This window comes from Ascaphus truei, chromosome 3 (genome assembly GCF_040206685.1).
Source record: "Ascaphus truei isolate aAscTru1 chromosome 3, aAscTru1.hap1, whole genome shotgun sequence".
Classification (NCBI taxonomy): domain Eukaryota; kingdom Metazoa; phylum Chordata; class Amphibia; order Anura; family Ascaphidae; genus Ascaphus; species Ascaphus truei.
In genome coordinates this window covers 163,048,509-163,061,194 of record NC_134485.1, presented here as the reverse complement: position 1 = coordinate 163,061,194, position 12,686 = coordinate 163,048,509, and the positions used below count along the sequence as shown (strand labels likewise).

The window sequence follows — 12,686 nt, the reverse complement described above, 5'->3', positions numbered from 1 at the left end:
CAGTGACCAAAGCCATGCCATGGCGTCAAAGACAAACAATATTTTATCTTGCATTAAATGGGCAATGGATGGAAGGGAAGTAAACATAATTATGACCTTTATAAAGCATTAGAAAGACCACACACACCTTGAATATGGAGTACGATTTTGGGCACCACTCCTTTAAAAAGGAAAGGAGGACATTTTCTAACCCAGATCTCGCATTTCAACACCAGACTATTGCTGCCATGCCGCCTCCTACTATTTATATTTGCTGTGGCCTCACCTTCTTTTCAAAATATGTGTTTCTTCCAGCCCCCATTATGTCTAACTCTCTTCATATATCTCCATCTCTCCTTCCTCTCTGCTTTTCAGTGCACAGGAACTCCTTTCTTACCTGCGCCCTCTGACACTACCCAACTATACCCCCTGCAATAAAACACACCCCTAGAAATCATCCTCAAGCATTCTCTTGCTTTCAATGCTTCTGCTCCTTGCTTCTGGGGATCTCTCCCATTCCTGGTCCCTGCCTTATTTGCACATGCTCTCGCCTCCCACATGCAACTTCTACTCCTTCTGGTGCCAAACACTCTAACCTCATACCCATCCCTTGTCAACGTTCCTCCTCTCTCCCTTTCTCCTGTGCCCTTTGGAATGATCGCTCCCTTTCCAACAATGTCCTCTCTGTGCATGACTTCTTTTTCTCTCACAGTCTCTCTTGCTCTTCTTTGCTATAACTGACTTGACTCCATCAGTCTGACTCTGCACTTGAAGCTGCCCTCTCTTATGGTACCTTTCTTTCCCCTACACACTCTGCCCTAATAGCAGGGGTGGAGGTGTGGGACTCCACCTCCCTTATCTGCTGTTTCCAAACCCTTCCTTTTCCTCCCTTTTTCTTTCCTTCTTTGAGGTTCCCACTATCCAGCTTTTTTTCTCCTCTACCTGTCCATGTGGTCGTCATCTATCGCCCACCTATCTCTACTCACCCCCTCCCCCCTTTCTGTCTTTCTCACTGAAACGGTCATGCTCGCCACAAACTAGGGCTGAGGTGGGAATAGAGAAATACCGACCTTGGACCACGAAGCCGGGTCGGGTTTGAGAAGGCAGGATTAACGTTATCCAGGCTGGGGTCAAGGCAGGCGACACAGGATGAAAGGTCGAGGTCACAGGCAGGGTTCGGCAACAGGAAAGCTACAACGAAGAGCTTCAGCGCAAGGGAAGGTCTCCGGAACAGAGCAGCTTCACCGTAGGGGATCCAGCGTAGATGCTTCAGCATGGGAGATTCTCAGGAAAAGGGAACGGAACAAGGAAGCTTCAGCACAAGGAAAGGCCTCCGGATAGGGGAGGCCACAGAAACACGAAGCTTCAGCACAGGAATAACCTCCAGTTGGAGGAGGCTGACAGGAACACGAAGCTATGGTGCTGGGTATCCAGCGCTTTAGCACAGGAACAGGAAGGGCTAAGGCAGGGTAAGCAGAGGTGTTTTTGTGGCAAGCACAGGTGACCAGGAACACAGTGATTTCAGAATTATGCTCAGCCACTTCCTTGGGGGAAGGTGCTGAATCTAAATAGCATAGCCAGCCAATAGGTGCAGAGCTTCACAGAAGGCAGCATCAAGCAGACTGCAGTGCAATTCCAAGAGCAGGTGATTCTGATTGCCCAGTACAGAGAGGGCTTTGTGTGGAAGCTCTATAGCCTTGTAAGGGTGTGTTAAAGCCAGGACCGGAACTCTTACTCTCACTTTGAGACCTGGCTCTTCTTTCTCTCCTCGGACTCCCCTGTTCTTCTCTTTGCGGACTTCAACTGCCCTATTGATGACCCGTCTGTCCCTTAGGCTGCCCACTTTCTTTCTCTAACCTCTTCTTTTGGCCTTCAACAGTGGACTGCAGCCAGCACCCACAAGGATGGCCACAGCTAAACCTGTTTTTCACAAAAAAAAAACATTTTCTCTGATTTTTCTATTTCCCCTTTTCCTCTCTGAATATCATCCCATCTCATTTTCTCTCACTTCTCCCCTTCTCCATCTACCCCTCGTTTCTGCAGAGACCTGCGCTCTATTAACCTACCAGCTTTTGGTTCCACTTTGCGCTCTTCCCTCTCCCCTCCCAGCCCTGCTCCAGACCCTAACAACTTGGTCAGGAAATACAACTCGGCTGTATCCTCCTCTCTCGAGCTACATGCCCCTCTTTCTCTGCCATTTTTGTCCTTCTAACCCAAGACCCTGGCTTAATTCCCAAACACGCATGCTGGGTTCCTGCACTCATTCCTCTGAATGTCTCTGGAGGAAATCTCACTGTCGCTGACTTTCTTCACTACAAATTTATGCTATCCTGTTTCAACTCTGCCCTCTCTCAGGCTAAACAAACCTACTTTTCTTCACTAATCACACGCACAAGTCTAACCCATGCCGACTCTTCTCTGTCTTTTACTCACTAGTCAGACCACCGTCTGCTGCCTGTTTTTCCTCCATCTCACCTCAGGACTTTGACTCTTTCAAGGAAAAGGTGGAATCCATACGTCAGTACATCCGCTCTGTATCCTCCCATTATAAACCTCTTCCTAACTCTCCTCCTACCTTCCTTGACACTCTTTCCGTCGTCGCAGAGGAGGATGTATCATTGCTGATCTCCACTTTCCCTCTTGACTCCATTCCCTCCCATCTCCTAAAACCTCTTGCTTCTACTCTAATCCCTACTCACACACATTTTTAACTCCGTCTACTGTGGTACCTATCCCTCCTCCTTCAAATATGCAATAGTTATACTGTTACTCAAAAACAGCATGCTTGATGCTACCTGTCTTTCTAACTATCGTCCTGTCTCCCTCCTGCCTTTTTGTCTCAACTTTTTGAACGCGTTGTATTCTCACTTGCTCTATTTTTTTCTCTCCACCTATTCTCTCCTAGAACCTCTACAATCTGGCTTCCGCGCACTGCTCACTCAACTGAAACAGCCCTCACTAAAATAACTAATGACATCCATACTGTCAAAGACAAAGGTCATTATACTCTGCTCATAATACTCGACCTCTGCAGCATTTGATATTGTGGACCACCCTCTTCTCCTTCACATTCTCCATACTCTTGAAATCCATAACAAAGCTCTATCCTGGATCTCCTCTTGCCTCTCCCATCGTACTTTGTGTTTCTTCTGCTAACACCTCCTCCTCTATCGATCTCTCTGTGGGGTTACCCCAGAGCTCTGTCCAGGGACCATTTCTCTTTACACACACTGTAGGTGACCTAATCACATCTCTTGGGTTCAATATCACGTCTATGCTGATGACACATATTTACTTTTCAACCCCTGACAGTACACCTGCTGTACAGCCAAAGTTTCTGAATGTCTCTCCGCTATATCATCCTGGATGGCCCTCTGCCGACTTAAACTTAACATGTCAAAAACGGAGCTCCTCATATTTCCTCCCAAGTCTGGCCCTACTACCTCCTCCTACATTACTGTTGGAAGCACTATCATACACCCAGTATCACAAACACGCTGGCTAGGGGTAATACTTGACTCCTCTCACATTCTCCTCTCATATTCAAAAGTTAGCTAAAACCTGTAGGTTTTCCTCTACGATATTACAAAGATACGCTCTTTCCTCTAGTGCTGAAACTCTGCCAGGTCCTCATTTTCAAGATTTTACACTCTTCTGCCCTCCTTACATTTCAGCACTAATTTCTTGCTATACACCAACCCGACTCTTGTGTTCTGCTCAAGTATGTCTTCTCTCTAGCCCTTTTGTGTCTAAAGCCCTCTCCCGCCTTAAACCTTTCTCACTGACAGCCCCACACATCTGGAATGCCCTTTCCCTCAAAACCTGACTAGCAGCCTCTCTATCCACCTTTAAGACGCATCTTAAAACCCACCTCCTTAACGAAGCATTTGAGTAGCTCCGTGGCTGATACTTTACACCTCATACATCTACCTTTTGCCCCTTGCAGACGTACTTATAAGAATGCTCTCCTACTGTCTCTGTACCGTCTTCCTACCAACCAATTAGATTTTAAGCTCTTCGGAGCAGGTACTCATTTTCCTAAATGTTACTTTTATGTCTGAAGCACTTCTTCCCATTGTGTGATTTGTATTATTTGTTATTTATAGGATTGTCACGTGTATTACTGCTGTGAAGCGCTATGTACATTAATGGCACTATATACGTGTGTGTGTGTGTGTGTGTGTGTGTGTGTGTGTGTGTGTTTTTTTTTTAAAGGCAGTTAAAATGTGCAATTCATTATCCACTGAGACTGTGATGGCAGATACAATAGATTTGTTCAAAAAAGGTTGGCCATGTTTTTAGAAAAAAAAAAGGTATACAGGGATATACCAAATAAGTAAACATGGGATGGATGTTGATCCAGGGAGTAATCGGATTTCCAATATTTGGAGTCGGGAAGGAATTTATTTTCCCCTTAATGAGATATTATTGGTTGATATTTCACTGGGGATTTTTGTTTGCCTTCCTCTAGACCAGCGGTGCGCAATCTGTGGGGCGCGACCCCCAGGGGGGGCGCGAGACTGCCGACGGGGGGCGCGGGGTTTACAGAGGCCCCGCGCGCTTCCCGAAGGCACTTAAATTAAGTGCCGGGGGAGCTGCAGGGCCTCTGTAAACCATACTTACCCGTGGCTCCGGCGGCTTCCTCCCGGCGTCGCCATGGCAACGCGGCGTCAAAATGACGCTGCGGGGTCATGTGACGTCACGTTGCTATGGCAACGTGACGTCATTACGCCGGAGCGCGGGTAAGTTGGGGTTGGGGGGGGCGCGGGAGCGAGGGGACAGCCGTCAGGGGGGCGCAGGGAAAAAAGTTTGCGCCCCCCTGCTCTAGACCAATGTACTGTAAGTACAAATATAGTATAAAGTATCAGTCTGAATTTGAACATGTGTTGAACTCTATCGATTGTATGTCTTCTTTTCAACCTAATCAACTTCGCAAATGACCATTGTTGATCCCACCATTAGCACTGATGCGGATTGGTCTGTCTTACTATTTTTTCCTATTCCATTTTCTTGTTTTTCACCCACTAATGTTTATCCGTTAAGTGTTTTCTAATCTGGCTCATTCTGTTTTTTTTGTTTTTTTAAGATTGAACATTTATCAGTAGAAAAACTGCTGATCGATAGCGTACATGCCCGATCACATCAGAAGCTGCAGGAGTTGAAGGCCATCCTGAAGAGTTTCAATCTCAAAGATAATTGTACGTTCTATATTTGTTTGCCTAAAGTTCTTGTTTGTTTTCAGTAATTTTCTCTGTCAACTATTGCTCACATTTTATTAAACAGGAGGAGAAGACAAGGGTCTATCAACCCAATACCTAATTTCAAGCTCAAAATATGAAGTTACTGATGGGTAACACTGCTTTGTGGGATATTTGTAAAGGGGTGTTCCCTCTTGCCAGTTTTCTGATTTTAGTTTGTTGTAATTATGTAAACTGCCAATCGATCTGTTCTCCTGTGATCGATCGCCAAAGATCCTGTTTCCCCCGGGCACCCTGTATGGATGCCTATTTCGAAAGCGGGCGTGTTGTGCATTTCTAATTGACTGCTATAGCAACACCAAGGGAAGCTTAATACATTAACTCGTTAAAAAGAATATCGTGGGGCGGGACCTACTGCTTCAACTGTTGATGCTGTATGTGCAGTTTAATCTTACTTGGAACTGCACCTTTCAGTTGAAACTCAATTTGCAATATATCTCTTTTTTTTGTGTAGCTTTTGTGGAGACTGCGCTTCCAACTTTGGTCATTCCCATCTTGGAACCATGCGGCCGGTCAGAGTGTCTACATGTATTTGTGGATCTTCATTCCGGAATATTTCAGCTCATGTTATACGGGTTTGGTAAGCCTTGCAATGGAGATAACTATTGAATCGGCCCATTTGTCCATTCTTAAGTCTGACGTTGTCGGTGAGGCCGGTATCAGCTGAAAACTCTCATAGACTTAAATTGGATTCTTCGGCCCAAATGGCTTCTTCGTACTTAGTCAGCCCATAGATGGGGGGGGGGGGGTCATAATTTCAGTGAAATCGAGACCTGTGCTATATTTTGAATGCAAAATAATATAATTTTCAGATGGGAAAATGCTGGATCAAAACAATTGATTTGTGTGAAAGAGCAACTGTTGGTACAAATCAATGTTCACAAAACACCCCCTGTAAGCTCAAAACCCAAACCCGCTGCACCATATATATTTGGGATAAAGGAGTGCTTCTGGGTTTGTGACAAATCATATAGTTAAATATGTATCTGTTTGTCTCAAGTGAGGGTCACTTAGTTAATTTATTTGGCCAAAGTATTTGTAAGTATGTGCAGACCACATCAGTGTACCCCCTTTTTCTACAAGTCCTATCTCTGCAAACATTCTCTTTGGCTGTAATTAGATTTTTATTGTTAATGTTGTTTTTCCAAATACCACTTAGTTTAAATATTTTTCCTTGGTATATAATGAACACTTTATTCCCTTCATTTTATATCTATCTATGCAAGTTACACACACTAGTAAGTAAGCAAAAATGCCTATATAGGCAGATGTGGTGCAATGTAGAGGTAACTGTAAATCTGTGAGTTAAATTTCCCGCTCCGTCCTCTCCCCCTATTTCTGTGCGCCCCCTCTTTCTCCGCCCCCCCCCCAGACGGAGGGGGGGCAGTGGACAGGAAACACACAACCTTTTATACCACCACCCCATTTTAAAACCACACCACCCTCCCATTCGACTTCCACCCCCCCTCCACTTACCTTCCCCCTCGGCGCGCCTTCCCCCTTCAACAGGGGGGAGCAGGGCAGTGGCAGCCACGCGGGACATGCCCTTCCCTCCGGGAGATGGCCACGGGGGGAGGGGCAGAGCAGCCTCTTCTGATCGGCGCCCAGAGAGGTGCACAGTTTAAATCGTGCGGTAAGGGTGACGACAGGCTGGAGTAGTGCGGAGCGCCATTTTAATATTGTGGCGGCTCACCCCCCCTCACCCGCAGCTTACCTTCCCCCTTCAACAGGGGGGAGCAGGGCAGTGGCGGCCGCGCGGGACATCGCTATTTGAATATTGTGGCGGCTCACCCCCCCCCCCCCCCTCACCCGCAGCTTACCTTTCCCCTCGACGCGCCTTCCCCCTTCAACAGGGGGGAGCAGGGCAGTGGCGGCCGCGCGGGACATTCCCTTCCCTCTGGGAGATGGCCACGGGGTGAGGGGCAGAGCAGCCTCTTCCGATCGCCGCCCAGAGGGGTGCACAGTTGAAATCGTGCGGTAAGGGTGACGACAGGATGGAGTAGTGCGGAGCGCCATTTTAATATTGTGAGCCAGTGGCATAGGGGGGAAGGTAGCGGGGAGGTGAGGGGGGGTGATGGTGGGGGGGAGCCAGCGGGGAGGTGAGCTGTGGGTGAGGGGGGGTGATGGTGGGGGGGAGCCAGCGGGGAGGTGAGCTGTGGGTGAGTGTGATGGGGTGAGAGTCTGTGGCAGTATGTGTGTGTGTCACAGTGGAGTAGGTGTGTCTGTGATGTCGTAGAGAGATATGGGGATTAACCCCTAGGTGTACCGAGGCTACTACCCAGGCGATACTGTCCATTGGTCATGGAGAAAGACACCACTCATGAAAAATTATAAATATAAGGCTATATAAGCCCATCCGGAATCACATTAGGGTGGTGGGCTCCTGGAGAGGCGCCTCAAGGTAAGTCACTGATCCGGTGTCCGTCAGCCTCACCTCCACCCTGTGTCCTGCGATAAGCCGTTCAGCTGGTCAGTACTCACAGACTCCATTTCTATCTTGTCAGGACGCTGAAATGTGTGCAGCTTCTGTCTTTGCTGCTCGAGGTGTCGGCGTGCTCCAGCCGGAAGTGACGTCAAACAGGGAAGAAATGGTAAACCGCGGTCACGGCAACTTCAACAGCCAACGCATTGAAAAAAGTAAAAAACTTTATTGAGGACCAACAGTGAACATCAGCAGCAGTACACTCTGACGCGTTTCGTCCAATGATGGACTTTTTCAAAGTTTTTTTACTTTTTTCAATGCGTTGGCTGTTGGAGTTGCTGTGACCGCGGTTTACCATTTCTTCTGTCTGTGATGTCAGCGTACCTGTTGGCCAATGAGTCGCGGGCCCACGGACCAATCAGATTCACCACATCTAGCAACAATCCCACAAATTTCTATTTTATATATTAAGATTACCTGGTCAAACAAATGATACACAAACATGATACTTTTTCAACATTTATCTACAAATGATTCAACATTTAATATCCATCTGTGAAAAAGCATGTGAACCTTTTTAGATTCAGTACCTCTTGAGCAGCAATGACTTCAACTAAGTGTTTCCTATAACTGCTTGTCAGTGTCTCACATTGGTTTTGAGGAATTTTGGCCCATTTCTCCTTAGAGAACTGCTTCAACTCTAACATTTGATGGCTTTCTTGCATGGACTGCTCGCTTAAGGTCCTGCCACAACATTTCGATGGTGTTTCGGTTCCAACTTTGACAAGGCTATTCTAAAATGCAGAATATCTTCTTCTGCAGCCATTCTTTTGTAGATCTGGTTGTATGTTTAGGATCATTGTCTTGCTGCATTACCCACTTTTGCTTCAGCTTCAGATCACGGTCTGATGGCCTGACATTCTCCTCTAGGATCTTCTGATACAATGCAGAATTCTACGTTCTGTCAATGATGGCAAGCTATCCAGGTCCAGAGGCAGCAGAACTGCCCCAAACCAAAGCACTCCTACCACCATGCTTGACGGTTGGGATGAGGTTCTTCTGTTTGAACGCAGTGTCTGTCTGGTTTTCGTCAAACAACATTTCTCATTGAGGCCAAAAAGTTAAAACTTTTGACTCATCTATCCAGACAACATTGTTCCGGAAGTCTTGTGGGTCATCTGTTAGGTCTGTCAAATTCACGGCCTGTTGGCCGCATGCGGTCCAGTGAGCCGACAGATTGGAGAGCTGAGATGAGAGCCATGCCTAGTGACTAGGGCGGTCCAGCGAGCACTGAAAGTTGCTGCCTACGCCGCCTCCCCTGCTGGTGCACCCCTGCACCGTCTCCTCCCCCCCTGCATGCTCATCCGCTGGTGCGTGCCGGAAGAAGGCCGCATGGCACCCCAATGGGAGGGGTGCAGGTGTGGGGCAATTGGGGAGGAGGGCTGATGTGCGGGTGAGATGGAATTGTGGGGGTGGTGATGGTATTGTGGTGTGTATTGTATGTTGTGGGGCAGGGGAAGAGGGGAGATACCGGCGACCTTAACGTATTTTTATTAAGGAAAACGTCAGGAAAGTGTACGCGTAGGTGTTAGTGACTGTTTATAGAAAAAAATTCTGGTGCGGCCCGAGTCTTGCAGTCGGACATAAAAATCGTCCCCCACGTTATTCTGATTTTGACGGGCCTGATCTATGTGCTCTTTGGCGAACTTCAGACGGGCAGCAATATTCTTTTTAGAGAGCAGTGGTTTCCTCCTGGCTATGCTTCCATGAACACTAATCTTCAGTCTTTTTCTGATAGTTGAGTCCTGAACACGCATTAGCTAAGGCAAGAGTGCCCTGCAGATCCTTGGATGTTACTCTGGGGCTCTTTGTGACTTCCTGGATGATATGCTGATTTGTTCTGAGATTTGGATAGGACGACCGCTCGTGGATAGAGTGGCTGTGGTCTTGAACTTTCTCCATTTGTAGACTATCGGTCAGACTGGATTGGTGGAGCCCCAAATCCTTAGAAATGGTTTTGTAACCCTTTCTACACTGATGGACATCAATAACTGCTTGATGTGTTTCCGCACACCTATACGGTGAAGACAATACTCACAAAGCTTCTGATCTTTATATTGGATGGGACCTTCCAAACTCGCCCCTGAAGATCTACCTAATTATTTAAACACCTGATTCTAATTATCCCCTTTAATTTACCTGATAAAACTAGGGTTTCACTTACTTTTGCACATATCCTGACTCCTTAATTACTCATTGTTTGTCTAATTCATACATCATTTTGTTTCAAAAGACATGGAATTGGTTAATATAAACCCTATTTGGATATTTAACGAAAGACTGGGTTTCATTCAAGAAAGTGATCATGGAAAAACTATTACATAGTTACATAGTTACATAGTAGATGAGGTTGAAAAAAGACGTACGTCCATCAAGTTCAACCTATGCTAAATTTAGACAACAGATACTTTATTCTATATCTATACTTACTTATTGATCCAGAGGAAGGCAAACAAAAAAACCCATTAAGGGGAAAAATTAATTCCTTCCTGACTCCAAGAATTGGCAATCGGATTAATCCCTGGATCAACATCTTTCCCATGTATACTTATTTGGTATATCCCTGTATACCTTTCCCATCTAAAAAGATGTCTAACCTTTTTTTGAACAAATCTATTGTATCTGCCATCACAGTCTCCATGGGTAATGAATTCCACATTTTAACTGCCCTTACTGTAAAGAACCCTTTCCTTTGTTGCTGGTGAAATTTCCTTTCCTCCAACCTTAAGGGGTGGCCCGAGTCCTTTGTACTGCCCGTGGGATGAATAGTTCTTTTGAAAGCTCTGTGTATTGTCCCTGAATATATTTGTATATAGTTATCATCAGTGGTTGACAAATCACCAAAAAAATCTACTCGCCACACAAAAAAATCTACTCGCCACCTAGTACCAAACGTGTGCTGCTTGGGCCAATATTTACTCGCCCTGGGATTAAATCCACTCGCCCGGGGCGAGCAAATGTATAGGTTTGTCGAACACTGGTTATCATATCCCCTCTTAGACGCCTCTTTTCTAATGTAAATAAATCTAATTTAGCTAGCCTCTCCTCATAATTTAGAATGTCCATCCCCTTTATTAATTTGGTGGCTCTTCTCTGCACTCTCTCTAGTTCCATAATGTCCTTTCTTAGGATTGGTGCCCAAAATTGTACTCCATATTCAAGGTGTGGTCTTACTAATGCTTTGTAAAGGGGCATAATTATGTTTACTTCCCTTCCATCCAGTGCCCGTTTGATGCAAGATAAGATCTTGTTTGCCTTTGCAGCTACTGCATGACATTGGGCACTATTGCTAAGCCTGCTGTCTACAAGCACTCCTAAATCCTTCTCCATCAAGGATTCCCCCAATATATCTCCATTTAATTTGTAAGTCGCCTTCTTATTCTTGCATCCCAAATGCATAACCTTACATTTATCCGTATTAAACCTCATTTGCCATTTACCTGCCCACGTTTCCAGTCTCTCCAAGTCCTTCTGAAGAGAAATTACATCCTGCTCTGATCTTATTACCTTACACAAACTATGGAATTCCCATAATTATCATTGAGGTTCACAAACTTTTTTCGCCTATGTATATATTTATTTCTCGTCCCCATGATGATGCACACAATATGGCCACTCCAACTGAGGTGTTAGACCATTTCTGCCACAAATTAAAAAGGGTTCTCTAGGATCCCCAATTATTTTGTTCTACCTGCTCGGATTGGGTATTCCTCCCTCTTTGTGCCATTATAGGCCACTCACACAGCCTTACTGGGTTCCCTCTGTCCCGAAGTTCTTTGGAACCTTGCTTCTTTCTGCTGCTAGCCGGGGGATTTTCAGTTGGTGACCACTACATCTAAAAAGGCTATGGCCAAAAACAAGCATTGTATATGTTTCATCAGAAGGAATGTCCTGAGTGGATCAAGAATATTACATCAGAAAACAGACTACAGATTAAAAAAAAAAAAAGAAAACTTGTTCATGTGGATAAAATCTGTTATGGAAACATTTGGGGCAGCCAGAATGGAGGCACTGAGTATATCCCACAAGCGTTCTAGGTCTGTGGGAGTTTGATATGCAAGGTACCGTGTACTCTGGGAAGAAGCTTCATCGCAAATGCCAGAAAGTGTCGATGCTGACGCTGTGGACAAGCTCATCAAGGGAATGACTGGCCAAGGAATTAGTCAATTTTGTGTGACACCTCGTATGATTTCATCACTCTCTTAGCAAGATCCCACGGCATTATCATTAAAATTGTGTGTGATCAGCCTGCAGGTTTTGGTTTTACATGGGTTGCTTATTCCTCATTAAAATAAGTTGATTTAACTTCCTTTAACTGGTGACGGTCTGTTTAGAGAAATAATTCATACAATTTTTTTCAAAAGCCTCGTTAGTAAAAGGAGTCTGATCTCAAGAAAAAAAGCACATCTCTGAAGTTTTAAACCTGAACGACAGTCATTTCAGATGCACTACTTATTTTTATTTATTTGTTTTTTATTTTTTACAAAAGTGATCAACCATACAGCACAAAAACACTGAGTTTTGTAAGCAAGTAGCGGTTGCTATTAATTTGGATAGAAAAAAAGCAGAAAATATATATCTATTTTTTTCTTTTTCTAGACCAGGCAACATTGGATGAAATTGAAAAATCCATAAACGATGACATGAAGCGTATCATTCCTTGGCTTCAGCAACTCAAGTAAGTTACTACTAACATACAGGCATACCCCGCTTTAAGGACACTCACTTTAAGTACACTCGCGAGTAAGGAGATATCGCCCAATAGGCAAACGGCAGCTCACGCATGCGCCAGTCAGCACGTCCTGATCAGCAATACCGGCTCCCTACCTCTACCGAAGCTGTGCGCAAGCGGGACACTATAGAGCCTGTAACAAATGCGTTATTTCCATCAGTTATGCACATATATAATGTTTGCAGTACAGTACATGCATCGATAAGTGGAAAAAAGGTAGTGCTTCACTTTAAGT

At 45.3% G+C, this 12,686-nt stretch overlaps 1 protein-coding gene across 2 annotated transcripts in view; it reads left to right on the top strand.

The window, feature by feature from the left end:
* The window catches only part of MED14 (mediator complex subunit 14), a 69,579-nt gene that overhangs the window by 17,422 nt on the left and 39,471 nt on the right, over window positions 1-12,686 (top strand). For both annotated transcript variants that reach the window (XM_075589694.1, XM_075589695.1), the window contains 3 exons: window positions 5,066-5,177; window positions 5,692-5,817; window positions 12,319-12,397. In XM_075589694.1, coding sequence (XP_075445809.1) covers window positions 5,066-5,177; window positions 5,692-5,817; window positions 12,319-12,397 — 317 coding nt within the window. The remainder of the gene's footprint in view (window positions 1-5,065; window positions 5,178-5,691; window positions 5,818-12,318; window positions 12,398-12,686) is intronic.